Source organism: Myxine glutinosa, chromosome 5 (genome assembly GCF_964187855.1).
Source record: "Myxine glutinosa chromosome 5, kmMyxGlut1.1, whole genome shotgun sequence".
NCBI classification, from domain to species: domain Eukaryota; kingdom Metazoa; phylum Chordata; class Myxini; order Myxiniformes; family Myxinidae; genus Myxine; species Myxine glutinosa.
In genome coordinates this window covers 189,942,427-189,962,046 of record NC_136265.1, presented here as the reverse complement: position 1 = coordinate 189,962,046, position 19,620 = coordinate 189,942,427, and the positions used below count along the sequence as shown (strand labels likewise).

Below are 19,620 nucleotides of genomic sequence, written 5' to 3'. Positions count from 1 at the left end.
TTGGTCCTGGCAACAAACATATCGACGACATGGAAGATAAAGAATTGAGCGAAACATCACCAGAAAATGAATCTTGGTGTACGGATTAATATAATGATCTCAAACCCAGACTGCAATGCTCCAAAGCCGCAGCTGAAGCCATTTTGGGACTAATAAACAGACCATTTAAATACATGGACAAGGATTAATTCATCATATTGTACAATACAGTGTAGCGGCTACCGCTGGGTTTTCACAATCGCCTTGCACCTATCAAGGACGCGGAGCGATCACCATGCCGGGCTCGTCCAGGACGCCCGGGCAGGCTCGCCCTCAACTTGCCAGGCCGCAGCCAGGACGCTGGGCCACGCCCCCTCTCGCCTTTCCTGGGCAAACGCTCCGGGATAATATGTATATATATTGCTGCCCGATAAACGGGCTTTTTAGAGTGCCTGAGTGTTTGGTTTGATTAAAGCAACTCGGATGAATTCCAGCTTTTTGTCGCGTCCATTCTTCCGATCGACGTGGGAGCCCCAGCTCCTTCATTGGTGACCTACCGACATGGACACGGCAGTCGCCCTTAAACTGCCTACCTTCTGGGAGGCTCACGCGGCGGTTTGGTTTGCACAGGCGGATTCCCTGTTCGCCCTGCGAGGCATCACGGCCGACGACACCCGCTTCCACCATGTGGTAGCAGCGCTCTGTTCGGCCACCGCGGCCCACGCCCTGAGCCTCCTCGAGAGCCCGCCAGCCGCTGACAAATACGGCGCGATTAAGAAGCTTCTCCTCGACGCTTTCGCCCTCCCATCGGCGGAACGCGCACGGCGCCTGCTCGACCTGCCCGAGCTCGGCGACACGCGCCCTTCCGAGCGAATGGACTACATGCTTTCACTGCTCGGCGAGCACTCTACGGCATTCCTGTTCCGGGAGCTGTTCCTCCGTCAGCTGCCTAACCCGGTACACCTCGCCCTGGCAAGCACGATGATCACAGATCCCCGGGCCCTTGCCAGAGAAGCCGACAAGATCTCCGCCGCAGGACAGCGCATCGCAGCGGCGACATGGGACCCACCGCCGTCCGACGCAACACCCATGGCGCCCGAGCGCCCGGCACGGTCGACGACCGAACTGCCGACGCAATTGGCGGCCGCTACACCGAGCCGACCACCTCCAGCACGACGACCGGGGCCTCCACCTGACCAAGCGTGGTGTTACTATCATGCCAGGTTCGGACAGAAGGCCCGGACATGCCGACCCCCGTGCACCTTCGGCAGGCCGGGAAACGGCCGGGCCGGCGTTCATTACCAGCCATGAGCGCCAGCCACACGGGCAACTTACTGTTCATCACGGATAAAGCGTCCGGACGGCGCTTCCTGTGCGACACCGGCGCCCAACTGAGCGTCATACCCGCCTCTGACCAGGACAGGCAATCCACGGTTTGCGGCCCCTCCTTGGTTGTGGCCAACGGATCGACCATCCGCACCTTCGGCCCGCGCAACGTCACCCTCTGCTTCGGCGGCCAACGCTTTGCTTGGACGTTTGTAACCGCAAACGTGCCCATGGCTCTGCTAGGCGCCGACTTCCTCTGCGCACACGGACTGCTGGTGGACGTCCAACGGCGTCGTTTAATCAACGCCGAAACCTTCAGCTCCCTGGTATGCACATTGAGCAGCTCCGTGCCGACCGAGCTGGCATGCGCCGTCCCGGCGGCGAACGAGTTTGCTCGCCTGCTCACGGAGTTCCCGGCCCTCACGCGGCCGACGTTTTCGGCCGTCGCAGTACGGCATGGGATCGAGCACCACATACCAACCACGGGCCCGCCGGTCGACGCCAGGGCCCGCCGCCTCGACCCAGCCAAGCTCGCCGTGGCGAAGGCCGAATTCGACGCGTTGGAGCACCTCGGCATCGTGCGGCGCTCCGATAGCGTGTGGGCCTCGCCACTGCACATCGTGCCAAAGCCGGGGGGTGGATGGCGCCCGTGTGGCGACTACCGCCGTCTCAATGACGCTACCACCCCTGACAGGTACCCGATCCCGCATATCCAAGACTTCTCCGCCCGTCTGGCGGGACGGGTCATTTTTTCGAAAATTGATCTCATACGGGGATATCACCAGGTACCTGTCAGGGCGGCCGACGTCCCTAAAACGGCAGTCATCACGCCGTTCGGCTTATTCGAATTCTTGCGGATGCCGTTTGGTCTCAAGAACGCGGCTCAGGCGTTCCAGCGCTTGATGGACGGCGTGCTGCGTGACCTGCCGTTCCTTTTCGTTTACCTGGACGACATCCTCGTCGCCAGCACGTCCCGGGCCGAGCACCTCCTCCACCTCCGAACACTGTTCGGGCGCCTCAGCGAGCACGGCCTCATCGTCAACCCGGCCAAATGCCACTTCGGCACGACGGCCGTTGTTTTTTTGGGCCACCACATCACCAAGAACGGGGCCGTGCCGCTGCCAACCAAGGTCGAGGCCATCACCACGTTCCCGCATCCCCGCACCATAAAGGCCCTGCAGGAATTCCTGGGAATGGTGAATTTTTATCACCGCTTCGTGCCCCGCGCTGCTCAACTCATGCGGCCCCTCTACGAAGCCCTCCGGGGCAAGTCGGCCAAGCACGACATCGCCTGGTCCGCAGCAATGGATGCGGCCTTCCAAAGCTCAAAGCGGGCCCTCGCCGACGCAACACTGCTCGCTCACCCGGTGCTCAACGCTCCCATCGCCCTCACCACGGATGCCTCCGACTACGCGGTGGGCGCCGTACATGAGCAATGGGTGAACGGGGTTTGGCAGCCACTCGCTTTTTTCAGCCGGCAGCTCCGGCCGAACGAGCTCAAATACAGCACGTTTGACCGGGAGCTCCTCGGTCTACACCTGGCCGTCCGCCATTTCCGCCACCTCCTGGAGGGCCGACCTTTCACGGCGTTCGTCGACCACAAGCCGTTGGTTTACGCCATGGCCAAGGTCACGGAGCCGTGGTCGGCCCGTCAACAGCGCCACCTCTCCGCCGTGTTGGAGTTTACCACGGACATCCGGCACGTCGCCGGCAAAAACAACGCCGTGGCCGACTGTCTTTCCCGGGCCAGCGCGAACGCGGTCCACCTGGGCGTGGACTTTGCGCTTATGGCGGCGGACCAAACCACCGACACCACGGTGCAAGCCCTCCGGGCGGCGGACACGGGCCTCCGCCTGGCCGACATCCCCTTCGCAGACACTGTCCTGCTCTGCGACGTCTCCCAAGGCCAGCCTCGCCCCATCGTGCCCGTCACCTGGCAACGCCGCATCTTCGCCTCCCTCCACGGCCTTTCCCACCCGGGCCGGAAAGCTTCCCAGAAGCTGGTGTCGGCGCGATTCGTCTGGCACGGCCTTCGTCAGGACGTCCGCGATTGGACCAGCACCTGCACGGCCTGCCAACGGGCCAAGGTCCACCGACACACCCAGGCCCCGCTGGCACCTTTCACCGTGCCCGAACGACGTTTCGACCACGTCAACATGGATCTGGTGGGCCCCCTCCCCCCGTCACGGGGGTTCACACACCTGCTCACCATGGTGGACAGGACCACCAGGTGGCCGGAGGCCGTTCCCCTCGTCTCCACCGCCGACGTAGCGCAGGCTTTCATCGCCACCTGGGTCGCCCGCTTCGGCGCACCGGTGGACATCTCGTCAGACCGCGGACCACAGTTCACCTCCGAGCTGTGGGGCGCGGTCGCCCGCAACCTGGGGGTCAAGCTCCACCGTACTACGGCCTACCACCCCCAAGCAAACGGGTTGTGCGAGCGATTCCACCGCTCCATGAAGGCCGCGCTCATGGCTGGCCTTCAAGACGGCGGTTGGGCCGACCGGCTGCCGTGGGTCCTTTTGGGCCTCCGCACGGCCCCCAAGGAGGACCTCCAGGCATCCACCGCCGAGCTTGTCTATGGCCAGGCGCTACGCGTCCCGGGCGAATTCGTGCCTGACGCTACCAGTCCCTGGTCCGCAGCTCACCAGCGCTCGGACCTCCAGGAGGCCGCCTGACGGTTTGCCCCCGTGCCAACATCCCACCATGGTGACCCCCAGTCCTACGTCCCCCCAGCACTTCGCACAGCGGAGTATGTTTTTGTGCGTCACGACGCACATCGGGGGCCACTCCGGCCGCCGTACGACAGGCCCTTCCGGGTGCTGCGACGGGACGACAAGTCGTTCATCATCGACATCGGCGGCAGGTCGGACCGGATTGCGGTGGACCGCCTCAAGCCGGCGCACGTGGACGTCGACCACCCACCACGGGTGGCCCTTCCGCCGTGGTGAGGCCGACCCCCGTCCACGGTGCCCCCCACTCGACCGCCCACCACCACACCGGACCCCCTCCCACGACCCGCCAGGGGTCGCTTCGGCCGGGTCATCAGGACCCCCCTCAAATTGACCCTGCCGGTGCAAGTCGATTCTGGGGGGACATGTGTAGCGGCTAACGCTGGGTTTTCACAATCGCCTTGCACCTATCAAGGACGCGGAGCGATCACCATGCCGGGCTCGTCCAGGACGCCCGGGCAGGCCCGCGCTCAACTTGCCAGGCCTCGGTCGGGACGCCCGGGCATGCCCGGGCATGCCCGGGCAGGCTCGCCCTCAACTTGCCAGGCCGCAGCCAGGACGCTGGGCCACGCCCCCTCTCGCCTTTCCTGGGCAAACGCTCCGGGATAATATGTATATACATTATATTGCTGCCCGATAAACGGGCTTTTTAGAGTGCCTGAGTGTTTGGTTTGATTAAAGCAACTCGGATGAATTCCAGCTTTTTGTCGCGTCCATTCTTCCGATCGACGTGGGAGCCCCAGCTCCTTCAACAGTACCTTATACTGAGCGAGGGGTCTGGGACTATTTGCCCCAGTGTGAGAACAATATGTTCACATATTAATTATTGTAACAGTGTCAAGGCGTTGATTGTTTGACTTGCTATTTGCAGGAGTTGAAGGTTGTCACTCACAAGCACAATGTGGATCTGTCATCATTGAATTTAACTGCTTTCTTTAACATTTGTACTTGTCCACTTTTGCGTTGAAAATAGCAATAAATATATAGGCTTACATTATATGCACCACACTTTGCTTGCGGTTTGAACTCTGCCTCACAGCAACAGCAGACCAGCACATCACACTAGTTAACGACGGTGCAATCTTCGCAACACCAACGAAAACTGCTCTCCCAAGCAAAGTTGAAGGGATATGAACAGAAAACTTACGCAGACACCCACACAAAATACCAGCAGCTGTGGCCAAATCTCTGCCAAGCATTTGTTGGTTTCCTGTGCAAATATTAACGGAGAAATATTTGTTTGAATTAAAGATGCCACTATCATTGCGCAATTTTAATAAAAAGAATCAAAGATTGTTACATGTAATATGTTCATGGATATACACAGAGCTAAGAAATAAAACCACATCACACGTTAACAACATTTTAATAAAACACAAATACACGGGTTAGTGATATCACACATGTACATATGTACACTGAGTGTGTGTACAGTAACTGTACACTGGGTATGCCTGTCAATCACTGGCCTTTGAACAGCACCAGCTTGGTTGACTCGTGTCTTATTGACATCCCCATTCGCCTAACATTGTAGGTCTTTGCAATGTGGTTGCTTCCACCCCTCTACCCGTTTCATCTGAATACACCATTTCCTTCTTCTTTCTTCATGCCCTTCACTGGTGGGGAAGCTGAAAATAAGATAGCTAATTGTTTAAATTCAATCTGATTGAGCTGCATGGAAAGCAGACCTCAAACCTGCAGATTTTATTAGGTCTACTACCCTGTAAACACAAATAAGAGATATACATGTCATATATTTAGAAGAGATATTGTGGTATTCAACTTACAGATGAAATGTCAGACCATTCCCCTTCCTCTGTATATATCGGCATCTTGCATGTGCACACTGCCTGGGCATCTTAACTGTAGCCTAGGCTACTCCCTCCTATATTTGAAGAAAGAACAAGCACAATGTAAAAGTTAATGCTTATATTTATAATGCTTATATAAATATAATAGGCCTACCTTTGACTGCTTGGCAATAGTATTGAATACAGGATAAGTCAACCCCTTGGTGTTGAAGATCTCGGTCGAGAATTCTAACCCCATGAGAATTCTTGAACATGGCCAAGTTTCCTCATGAGTCATGGATAGTCCCAAATGTGCCCCAGAATGTCCTATCTTTATTCAATGATTTATGAGAGCTGCATTTTGGAGGTACATGTACCTCATGGACAGAACATTTAAGAGAATTAACATTCTACTATGAACCAGTGTTAGTGTAGACAGGCAGACGATGCGTTAAATATCACCAAAGTTACAACATTATCAGAGTCTGGCAACTGAATGTGTTTTAATCCAATGTACGACACTAACCTGATACTTTGTTCGCCAGTTGTAGTCAATTTAATCAACAATAACTTGCAAATGACGATGACGCGAGTGCATTCCACAGATGGCAACTTGAAAGCTTTCCTGTGGCAATATGGCGGCCGGAAATCTCGCCCTGTCGTGACCCACTGCCAATCTATATATATATATCTATGGGAGGAACCTTTTCGATGTACGTAAGTCAGGAACCTGTTCAGCCCGGATGTTGGATTAAGCTTGTATATTTGTGGTTATACGAGGATGGCCTTGTGCTAATTATCATAGGGATTATGCTAATTTCCCTGTTCGTGAGACCTTGTAATTTATCCATTGTCCCTTATGGCACTACACCAATAAACACTCGGCAGGCCTTATAGCACCACGCATACTAATTAAATTCCCCCCCACAATAATACTCAGCGGATGTGCAGCCGGGAAGCGCCCACGCATTGTGCCAACATGGCGATAAAACATTGTTCAGGCCAGCTGAGGCCATGCCCACCTCGCGACAGATTGGTTGAGGGGTTTGATTGGGAGATCACAACAATGGAACGGAGGGCCAATCGGCATGCAGCTGAAGCCCAGAGGCAAGAAGGAACCAGCTGATTCACCAAGGGGAGATTATATAAAGGGAGGGCATTCAACATTTTCTCTCTCTCTGCTCTCTTGCGTTGGACATTCTCTTGCTTTCTGACCATCGCTGGCCCTCCGATCTTGCCCTCCGCTGGTTCCCTTCTGCTTCTCCCTCGTGCTCTTGTGCTTGGACCGACCGTGTCGAAGACGCCACCGGGAGACATGCAGAGGCAATGGGAAGAGCCGCAGCCTGGGAACTGCGGTTCTCCAAGCGGACGATGCATACAAGGGTGGCTTGCCGCTGGAGCGTGACGAGGTTGGGGCGAGCGAGATGTCCGGTGAGGCCTTGCAGCACGCGAACGAGGCGGACTGAGGCACACTTCCCGCCAACGACCGGGCGGTTTCTGCCAAAGCTCCGGACGAACCCCGATGAGACTTCGAGTGGTTGAGCTAAGCCCACACACACGACGCTTTTTTTTCATTTAAATTCTCGCATCGTGTGTGTTATCAGTCTGGTGTGAGGGATCCCAATTTAGGAGTTTAGTTCATTGCATTTCCTTTGTATTCCCGACATTCCGTTGTAAATAAATCCGTACATTATTTTCCCTATATGTTCTAAATCCGTTTGAGTTACTTTTTGCAGGATTGAAGACTGCTCGGCGGATCACGTCAGGTTAAAGCTTCCAGCTTCTTCTTCGTGTTTTTTCTGCCCGCGTGTGGATATAAAATCCGCTCTTGAACTGAACGCTTCGAAGTAACGCTCGATTGCTATTCGTGATTTCCCTTTCTTCACTGAGGGGAATCACAGGACAGTATGGTTTGTTCACACAACAGTTTGAATGGAAACATTTATTATTCTATGACAGTAGAAAAATTTTAGGACACGAAATGAGCAAAAAAATTATATATACAGTGCATTAGTGATATTTGCGAAGCAATAGAAAAATTTATAAAACAACACAGAATTGATTCACAAACAACAACAACCACATACACGATCACAATCGAGAGTTATAAAAGATATTATTTTATTTTATACTTATTTTCATGTGTTTCACTTCATGTGTTTCAGGTGTTTGTTTGTGTTTCACAATGAATGAAAAACATAAAGGTGGAGTATGCAGATTATGATACATGACAGGTTCAACGATATGTTCGGCCTGAACAGCATAGGAATCAAAATGGCGGTGTGTGGAGTCAGCCGTCGTACCACCGTTATGACATCACATCACCCCTGTCATGTGACCAGATCCTCAGCTCTGATTGGTGTACGTTTGAGGATACACACATACATACATACATACATACATACATACATACAGACAGGCAAACACTGTTCTGGATGACTTTGCCCTATGGGCTATGCCGTAAAAAGGGGAGGGGTATCTTATCTCGGCCTAGCCATGGGGATCCCTGGAATATTCTATTGGACACATGGGTGCCGTGGAGGCACAAAGGTTGACAAACCCTGATTAAGAGGATTCAAATGGTAATTCTGAAGTGTTGTAAAGGGTAATTCTAAAGGATTATAAAAGATAATTCTAAAGGATAATTCTAAAAGGGTAATTCCAAAGGGTATTTATAAGGTGTAATTCTAAAGGGTAATTCCAAAGGGTAATTGTAAAGGATAATTCGAAAGGGTAATTCTGAAGGGTAATTCTAAAGGGTAATTCCAAAGGGTAATTCTAAAGGGTAATTCCAAAGGGTAATTCCAAAGGGTAATTTCAAAGGGTAATTTCAAAGGGTAATTCCAAAGGATTATAAAGCGTAATTGTAAAGGGTTATAAAGTGTAATTCCAAAGAGTTATTCTGAAGGGTAATTCTAAAGAATAATTCTAAAGGGTATTTCTAATGGGTTATAAAGGGTAATTATAAAGGGTAACTATAACTGCCACTTTATAACTGCTGGCAGTGATCACCGATTTCCTCCGCCTTCCCGCTTCCATACAACCCTTTTTTGACACAACCCCGCTTTGACACAATCCCGCTTTGACACAACCCCGCTTTCACACAACCCCGCGTTCACACAACCCCGCTTTCACACAACCCCGCTTTCATACAACCCCACTTTCATCATCATTAAAGCAACACTGAAGAGTCACATGGCTGGAGAAGATGTAATGTCGAGCTTCTTATACTTCACATAATAACAACTGCAACTTTCCAGACCATGAACCAATCATACTGAAATTTTAAACGCTTGTTCCACTTGACGATATCTACATTCCATTTCAAGTTTTACTTTGATCAATCTGGTGGTTCAAGATTTAAAAAAAAAAAATCTCCCTTCAATTTTTATTAGCCTGGTGTTGGTTTAATGGTTAGGGTGCCGGCTTGGGATCCTAGGATCTTTGATTCGAATCCCATTCGATCGCTGAATTAACGCCAGGGGGATTGACTCAGCCTGTCATCCTTCCGAGGTCGGCAAATTGAGTACCAGTTCACTGGTAATTCCCAGTGTGTCACAAGAGGCGACTAACAGGGTTGGCAGCAGGAAGGGCATCCGGCCATAAAAACATTGCTTCAAAAAGGGGTCCAAGGTGCCCGAAAAAGGCCAATCCCTGCTCTGCGGGGAAAAATGGTCCCTAAAGGTGGTTCGAAAGGTAGTCCCTTCAATTTTTATGGCTGCCAAACCGAACAACCTATCATGTTGAAATTTTACACACTTATTTCACTTGACCCCTTCTTCATTACTTTCAGGTTTCACATCTATTAATAACACGGTTCAATAGATACAAGGTTTTTTAAATTGCCGTTGAATTATTTATCGCTGCTAAAGCATGTGATCTGTCGAAAATTCCAAAAGGGCATTTTAGCACGAAAACATGTGGAACATACTTGTGAAGTTTGCACTCGAAATGATCAAAAATGAGGGAGGATGTAGGTTTTAACCCTTTGGGTATGGATGACATCCAGTGCCGCAACCCATGAAAAAGTTTTTTGTACGGTGACGTTACGACACGTCATCGACTATACCGATAAATAGATCGTCAGTACGTGGTTGCATTCCCGTACAAAAATGCCAAACTAATCCCGTACCGGGGGTATTTTTATCCAAAAAAATCCCGTACTCAAAGGGTTAAAGGTTTATGCTTCAAAAAATTATAGCTCACAAACCATGTCACCTAGGCCTCGATCTGTTCAGTCGTTTCATAGAAAATGGGTTTTTCGTGTTTTTTTTTTTTTTTTCGTGCTCACCAACAACTGCTGAGCTGCGACGTGGTAGGCCACACAAGCTCACAGAACGGGACCGCCGAGTGCTGAAGCGTGTGGTGCGTAAAATTTGTCTGTCCTCAGTTGCAACACTCACTACCAGGTTCCAAACTGCCTCTGGAAGCAACGTCGGCACAACAACTGTTCATCGGGAGCTTCATGAAATGGGTTTCCATGGCCGAGCAGCCCCACACAAGCGTAAGATCACCATGCGCAATGCCAAGCGTCAGCTGGAGTGTTGTAAAGCTCGCCGCCATTCGACTGGAGCAGCGTAAACGCGTTCTCTGGAGTGATGAATCATGCCTCACCATCTGGCAGTCCAACGGACGAATCTGGGTTTGGCGGATGCCAGGAGAACGCTACCTGCCCAAATGCATAGTGCCAACTGTAAAGTTTGGTGGAGGAGGAATAATGGTCTGGGGTTGTTTTTTATGGGTCCGGCTCGGCCCCTTAGTTCCAGTGAAGCAAAATCTTAATGCGACAGCATACAATGATATTCTAGACGATTGTGTGCTTCCAACTTTGTGGGAACAGTTTGGAGAAGTCCCTTTCCTGTTTCAGCATGACAATGCCCCCATGCACAAAGTGAAGTCAATACAGAAATGGTTTGTCGAGATCATTTGTCGATGGAAGATCTTGACTGGACTGGACATAGCCCTGACCGCAACCCCGTCGAACACCTTTGGGATGAATTGGAACGCCGACTACCAGCCAGGCATAATCGCCCAACATCAGTGCCCGACCTCACTAATGCTCTTGTGGCTGAATGGAAGCAAATTCCCGCAGCAATGTTCCAACATCAAGTGGAAAGCCTTCCCAGAAGAGTGGAGGCTGTCGTAGCAGCAATGTGGCGACCAACTCCATACTCATGCCCATGATTTTGGGATGAGATGTGTGATGTTTGGGTGTTGTAGGGGAATTTGTAGCTGAGAGACTCACAGGACTCCAATGACCGGACACAGGTTTACAAAAGGTCTGGTTTATTATTCACTTAATTCCATTTACCAAATAATACCGCATTATTCAATGGCTGAGATTAACTCTTTTCCATGGTCCTTTTCGTTCGGCTGATGTTCTTCCGACACTCCCGTTGGTCAGAGCTCCTCGCAGCAAGTACTCCCGACTTCCACGTTTGCTCCCGTTATATGGACAAACTGGATTTTAATCCCCTCTCCGCTGGTGCCCCGAGGTCATGCATGTACCAAGTCCTGGTATCAGCTCGCTCCCCTCCTGTTGTGAGTTCCGTTTACCAAACGATAGGGGGGTGCTTCAGCCAGGGGCTGTGACCAGGTGGACAAAAGATTATCATGTTCGGGCGCATTCCTGACTCATTTACAAACTCGTCTTTCACAGAGTTTGCATGTAAAATATATCTGCTTTGTTACCAGGTTAATTAATAAGTTACCAGTGCCAATTAATAAGTTACGCTGAGTTACACTTCCACAATTCCCTCATCTTTTTGTTTTTTTGTTTATATTAACCATTAATCTAAACATCAATATAAGTAAACAATCAATCACTACAAGTAAACATCATTACAAGTATAAGTAAATAATCAATCACTACAAGTAAACATCATTACAAGTATACGTAAATAATCAATCACTTTGGTAATCAAATTCCCTTGGGCATACACCGTCATCCTGCAAGAATCACAAAACATTTCGTTGGTCATTGACTCCTTCCATATCGTTCAATCTATTGCATTTGCATCACAAATATATTTTCAAAACAACACTTCACCATCACCAAGATACAACAATTTCACTTCATTTTCAAGTTTTGTAAAGCATCTGCACCATCTGGTAAAAAACGTTTGCCTCCACACAAATGTTGACTTTGTTTGAAAGGAAGGGCTGATCACTTGTGTTTGAATCCTGGTATGAAACATTTTCTCCTAATGTCTTCATAGCTCCTGCACTACTTCGTGTAGGATTTCGCTGTTGTGGTAACATTGCGGAGTCATAGACTGACCCTGCTCTCCTTGTAGCATTCTTGCCACTTTTTGCTGTAAACCATAGTAATTCCTGAACAAGGCCTTCACCCAGTTGTAGTCGACTTGCCTCCTCCCTCATTGTGAGTGGGCAGCAAGTATTGGTGTGACGTTGATTGGCCAGCAAGATGTGGAACAGGGATGCCGGATGCATCCACAATGATGTTGGGACCATGGTGTTCAGGTCATTCATGGTCCTTACCAGGAGCAACCAGCAGAATCGTGCACAGCTGTTGTGACAAGGGCACAGCCGTTTGTTTGCAGCTCCATGCTGGCTCCCCGGAAGTTGGTGAAGTAATAACATATGTCCCCGCATTTCACAGAGGTTGCAGGTAAAATGTCGTTGTCCTGCAACTTCTGATGTGATGAATGTTCGAAGCCTTCGAACAAGAGTAAGTGATCGCCTTTCTTTCATATGTTGCAGTGTGATCCAGGCAAATGGTCACATAAATTTCCTTGGTGAAGGTAAGCATTCATCTCCAAGTTACACGGGAGAATGTCTTCATCATTCTTTGAGAAAGAGGGTGTATGCCACGATTAACTTCATTTTTTAGCCACAAATTTTCTTTCTCGAACTTCTTCCCAATTCCGTTTAGCAATCCCTCCAAAATGTGATCTCGTCTTATCCTTATGCTCAGTCACATCTGAATCTGCTTTCCGCACACACTGAATCAGATAGGGTACATCTTACCATGAAATCAGCATAATCATGTATGTCTTCCGACAGTTTCACATTCAACACTTTGTTGTTTTTCCTTAACACAAACGTTATATTCATTTATATGCGTCACACAAATAATATTCAATCAGGTATGTATTTTATTACTAAACTAAGAATAGCATTGTATATGATTACAATCACAAACGGGAATACCTAATTCCCAACAACAATTTTTTCCCAAACCAACAAATTAAACATAATGTATTATTACCATAATTCCTCTCCACTTTTTCTTTTCCCTCTTTTTCCTAACAGTGTGTCACTCGTGGTGATATGAGTTCACTGATATTGTAATTGACACAACTCATAACATTGTCGTTATGCCATTATCTTAATTCTACTGTTTCATTTGCAACATCACTTGATTTAATCTTTTAATCTCAGTATTTATGTCGCCATAAAAGTCTTCCTTTTCTGGTTCCACATTTCTTTCCTCATTTGTCACTTCATGCGTTATCATCGTGTTGTTGGTTACCTTATTCAAACACACCGCCACTAAGGCTTTCAAGCAAGCCACCACTAAAACAATTGCCAATATAACTACTAAACCAACAAACAAGTCTGCTACTCCTTGTATATATTCATACCTATGACATAGTTATATGTCGATGACATTTAACATTATATACCAAACTAACAAGCTTCCTAAAAGGTAAATAAAGAAAATCCCTTAATATGTAACATAATCAGATTATTTGTCTTGCCCTGATCCCCCTATCTCCCGGGGTTGAACTCAATCCCCTGATCATGAGTGTAGTTGTGATACATTTTTCACTCATGTTGTATTAATATCAGCAGGTAATTGTATGTCATGTAGGCAAATAAATGTCACTATCCCACGTAGGAATATCACATGTTGAAAATGTAATGTTTATCAATGCAAGGGGTGTTAAAATGTAATTCAAATGACTGTAAATCACGACTATCATTTATCTACCACTGAATGTTCTGCTGGGCTGCTAGGTGCAGCCTCATTTTCTGTGGGATCGTCCACCTTAGCCCCATGTGCTTGTTTGCAATGAGGGGCATGAATCCAACTTTCTATTTTGGGTCCATATTTTTTCTATTCTTATCAATCTCCTATGGTTTATCATTTCGTTCCAAGATACCGCAACCAAAGGTTTTAACCAAAGCTCTACCAAACTATTTCCAATTTGAACAAAAATGCCAGTGAAACAATGATTCGAAGAATTAACTTCAAGGGGTCAATGAATTTATTCTATAGCCAGATCTAATTTTCCCATCCAATAGTTTGCCTTGCCACATGTCATATTATAACACCTTAATAAACCTTCGAAAAATGTTTCCCATCTCAACAAATTTCCTTTTTTTTTTTTCTTTTTTTTTCCAAATAGCCATGTGTAACTTACGTATTTAACTACAATTTCCTCTCAATTTGTTTGGCCTAACTGGCCGCAAAAGTGGCTGCCAGCATGCAGTACCGTTTTTTATCTACCAAGGAAGTGCTCGTCCACACAAGACCTCTACCAAAATGTTGTTTGTAAAAAACAAATCTGGGATTTCTGATTACATGGATGCACACTCTCAGGACATTTTCAGGCTGCTGTTAACAATCCACTACGATAACTTAATTCCTTTACCCACAATCAAATAATTAGTACAAATTGAGGATATTATCCCTATCACATTCTTTTATAGATTCATTATGTTGGATCTAATTTTTTTTCCCAATAATTTTCCACTGCTGTAAGGCGGAACAATAGCTCTCATAAGTCTTAGTAATATCGTACTTAATTTGCCCAGCAGCGAATAATTTATTTACTATCCTTTCTCATCTGTTAACCAGTGACTTTGTTTAAACTCCAGAACTGAAAACCCACAATAGTTCAAACCAGCAAAATTTTCTTTACTATTTTCCCATATCATCTATGCCTAAAACACATCCATACATACAGCACAATTTATATGCTGATAAAATTCAAGTTTATATATATAAAAATCCGTGAGCAGAGTACTCTGGGAAGTCAGTGTAAGACCTCTCCCAAATTTGGCTAATTTTGTACTCCCACATTTTTTTTTTATTTACTCCCACATTGTGTACTCCCACATTGGAACTATCTATTTTCAGACAAGGCACACTGTCGGTGTCAACAATCTTGTAAGATTGATACACAAAAACACACACACACATGCATTATGCATATTTGTTTGCGTTGGAACCATTATTTACAGATCAGATGGGTGTCAATTTTATTTCAATTTCATAAAATTTGTCAATCAAATTAAAATGCTTATACACAAATAAACTAAAAGTCTATTCTTAGAAAACCCCTATGATGTCACATTGAAATTACCCTTTCAGTTCCCACCATAATTTATCCAAATTTGACTACACACCCATTTGCATGTCAGTCGACCACTGACCTATCAATCATGCGGAACACTAGTCCGACATTCCCACCTGATCATCATGTGACCCTTGTCCCTTGGTTTCAAAAATTTGCAAAGCAATTGTTCCAACTTTGTAAATTTAAAATTGTGTGCCCAACATAAAAGATCCAATTTCGGCACGTGATCAATTAATTACTAATTTGCTTACAAGCAAAAGAAAAAATGAATAATTCTTGCTCCGAAAACTTTTCAGACCCAAGAATCATCGACAGTTATTCATGTTTGTCCAGTAATCGAATCTGTTGAGGCCAATCATCATTTGGGATTTGCAGCAATGAAGGCCTAATCATTGTCTGAGGTATCGGTCAGCACTGGTACCCTTGATCTTGGTTTACCCTATTAACTTGTCTTCCTTTTGGTATACGGACATCCTCTTTTCCAATGTCCCATCCGTCCACACTTGAAACACCGGTTTCTGTCGTTGTCTGATCTGTGCACCTGTGCATTTGTATTGCTGGGCTGCATCTCTACATCCCTGAGTTGCCACTGCAATCTCTCGTTGTCTCCTGAAACACGAAAAAATTCTCTGTACCGTATTCAAGAGATATTGTGGTATTCAACTTACAGATGAAATGTCAGACCATTCCCCTTCCTCTGTATATTTCGGCATCTTGCATGTGCACACTGCCTGGGCATCTTAACTGTAGCCTAGGCTACTCCCTCCTATATTTGAAGAAAGAACAAGCACAATGTAAAAGTTAATGCTTATATTTATAATGCTTATATAAATATAATAGGCCTACCTTTGACTGCTTGGCAATAGTATTGAATACAGGATAAGTCAACCCCTTGGTGTTGAAGATCTCGGTCGAGAATTCTAACCCCATGAGAATTCTTGAACATGGCCAAGTTTCCTCATGAGTCATGGATAGTCCCAAATGTGCCCCAGAATGTCCTATCTTTATTCAATGATTTATGAGAGCTGCATTTTGGAGGTACATGTACCTCATGGACAGAACATTTAAGAGAATTAACATTCTACTATGAACCAGTGTTAGTGTAGACAGGCAGACGATGCGTTAAATATCACCAAAGTTACAACATTATCAGAGTCTGGCAACTGAATGTGTTTTAATCCAATGTACGACACTAACCTGATACTTTGTTCGCCAGTTGTAGTCAATTTAATCAACAATAACTTGCAAATGACGATGACGCGAGTGCATTCCACAGATGGCAACTTGAAAGCTTTCCTGTGGCAATATGGCGGCCGGAAATCTCGCCCTGTCGTGACCCACTGCCAATCTATATATATATATCTATGGGAGGAACCTTTTCGATGTACGTAAGTCAGGAACCTGTTCAGCCCGGATGTTGGATTAAGCTTGTATATTTGTGGTTATACGAGGATGGCCTTGTGCTAATTATCATAGGGATTATGCTAATTTCCCTGTTCGTGAGACCTTGTAATTTATCCATTGTCCCTTATGGCACTACACCAATAAACACTCGGCAGGCCTTATAGCACCACCCATACTAATTAAATTCCCCCCCACAATAATACTCACCGGATGTGCAGCCGGGAAGCGCCCACGCATTGTGCCAACATGGCGATAAAACATTGTTCAGGCCAGCTGAGGCCATGCCCACCTCGCGACAGATTGGTTGAGGGGTTTGATTGGGAGATCACAACAATGGAACGGAGGGCCAATCGGCATGCAGCTGAAGCCCAGAGGCAAGAAGGAACCAGCTGATTCACCAAGGGGAGATTATATAAAGGGAGGGCATTCAACATTTTCTCTCTCTCTGCTCTCTTGCGTTGGACATTCTCTTGCTTTCTGACCATCGTTGGCCCTCCGATCTTGCCCTCCGCTGGTTCCCTTCTGCTTCTCCCTCGTGCTCTTGTGCTTGGACCGACCGTGTCGAAGACGCCACCGGGAGACATGCAGAGGCAATGGGAAGAGCCGCAGCCTGGGAACTGCGGTTCTCCAAGCGGACGATGCATACAAGGGTGGCTTGCCGCTGGAGCGTGACGAGGTTGGGGCGAGCGAGATGTCCGGTGAGGCCTTGCAGCACGCGAACGAGGCGGACTGAGGCCCACTTCCCGCCAACGACCGGGCGGTTTCTGCCAAAGCTCCGGACGAACCCCGATGAGACTTCGAGTGGTTGAGCTAAGCCCACACACACGACGCTTTTTTTTCATTTAAATTCTCGCATCGTGTGTGTTATCAGTCTGGTGTGAGGGATCCCAATTTAGGAGTTTAGTTCATTGCATTTCCTTTGTATTCCCGACATTCCGTTGTAAATAAATCCGTACATTATTTTCCCTATATGTTCTAAATCCGTTTGAGTTACTTTTTGCAGGATTGAAGACTGCTCGGCGGATCACGTCAGGTTAAAGCTTCCAGCTTCTTCTTCGTGTTTTTTCTGCCCGCGTGTGGATATAAAATCCGCTCTTGAACTGAACGCTTCGAAGTAACGCTCGATTGCTATTCGTGATTTCCCTTTCTTCACTGAGGGGAATCACAGGACAGTATGGTTTGTTCACACAACAGTTTGAATGGAAACATTTATTATTCTATGACAGTAGAAAAATTTTAGGACACGAAATGAGCAAAAAAATTATATATACAGTGCATTAGTGATATTTGCGAAGCAATAGAAAAATTTATAAAACAACACAGAATTGATTCACAAACAACAACAACCACATACACGATCACAATCGAGAGTTATAAAAGATATTATTTTATTTTATACTTATTTTCATGTGTTTCACTTCATGTGTTTCAGGTGTTTGTTTGTGTTTCACAATGAATGAAAAACATAAAGGTGGAGTATGCAGATTATGATACATGACAGGTTCAACGATATGTTCGGCCTGAACAGCATAGGAATCAAAATGGCGGTGTGTGGAGTCAGCCGTCGTACCACCGTTATGACATCACATCACCCCTGTCATGTGACCAGATCCTCAGCTCTGATTGGTGTACGTTTGAGGATACACACATACATACATACATACATACATACATACAGACAGGCAAACACTGTTCTGGATGACTTTGCCCTATGGGCTATGCCGTAAAAAGGGGAGGGGTATCTTATCTCGGCCTAGCCATGGGGATCCCTGGAATATTCTATTGGACACATGGGTGCCGTGGAGGCACAAAGGTTGACAAACCCTGATTAAGAGGATTCAAATGGTAATTCTGAAGTGTTGTAAAGGGTAATTCTAAAGGATTATAAAAGATAATTCTAAAGGATAATTCTAAAAGGGTAATTCCAAAGGGTATTTATAAGGTGTAATTCTAAAGGGTAATTCCAAAGGGTAATTGTAAAGGATAATTCGAAAGGGTAATTCTGAAGGGTAATTCTAAAGGGTAATTCCAAAGGGTAATTCTAAAGGGTAATTCCAAAGGGTAATTCCAAAGGGTAATTTCAAAGGGTAATTTCAAAGGGTAATTCCAAAGGATTATAAAGCGTAATTGTAAAGGATTATAAAGGGTAATTCTAAAGGGTAATTCAAAAGTGTAATTCCAAAGAGTTATTCTGAAGGGTAATTCCAAAGGATTATAAAGCGTAATTGTAAAGGGTTATAAAGTGTAATTCCAAAGAGTTATTCTGAAGGGTAATTCTAAAGAATAATTCTAAAGTGTAATTCTAATGGGTTCTAAAGGGTAATTATAATGGGTAATTTTTATGGGTTATGAAGGGTATTTCTAATTGGTAATTCGCAAGGGTAATTCAGAAGGATAATTGTAAAGGGTTGTGTTTATGGGTTATAAAGGGTATTTCTAATGGGTTATAAAGGGTAATTATAAAGGGTAACTATAACTGCCACTTTATAACTGCTGGCAGTGATCACCGATTTCCTCCGCCTTCCCGCTTCCATACAACCCTTTTTTGACACAACCCCGCTTTGACACAATCCCGCTTTGACACAACCCCGCTTTCACACAACCCCGCGTTCACACAACCCCGCTTTCACACAACCCCGCTTTCATACAACCCCACTTTCATCATCATTAAAGCAACACTGAAGAGTCACATGGCTGGAGAAGATGTAATGTCGAGCTTCTTATACTTCACATAATAACAACTGCAACTTTCCAGACCATGAACCAATCATACTGAAATTTTAAACGCTTGTTCCACTTGACGATATCTACATTCCATTTCAAGTTTTACTTTGATCAATCTGGTGGTTCAAGATTTAAAAAAAAAAAATCTCCCTTCAATTTTTATTAGCCTGGTGTTGGTTTAATGGTTAGGGTGCCGGCTTGGGATCCTAGGATCTTTGATTCGAATCCCATTCGATCGCTGAATTAACGCCAGGGGGATTGACTCAGCCTGTCATCCTTCCGAGGTCGGCAAATTGAGTACCAGTTCACTGGTAATTCCCTGTGTGTCACAAGAGG

At 46.7% G+C, this 19,620-nt stretch overlaps 1 protein-coding gene across 1 annotated transcript in view; it reads left to right on the top strand.

The window, feature by feature from the left end:
- LOC144892177 (uncharacterized) overlaps nucleotides 1-19,620 on the top strand; it is a 58,027-nt gene that overhangs the window by 16,563 nt on the left and 21,844 nt on the right. Inside the window, exon 5 of the mRNA XM_078777440.1 lies at nucleotides 4,807-4,832. Within this exon, the coding sequence (XP_078633566.1) occupies nucleotides 4,807-4,832 (26 nt within the window). The remainder of the gene's footprint in view (nucleotides 1-4,806; nucleotides 4,833-19,620) is intronic.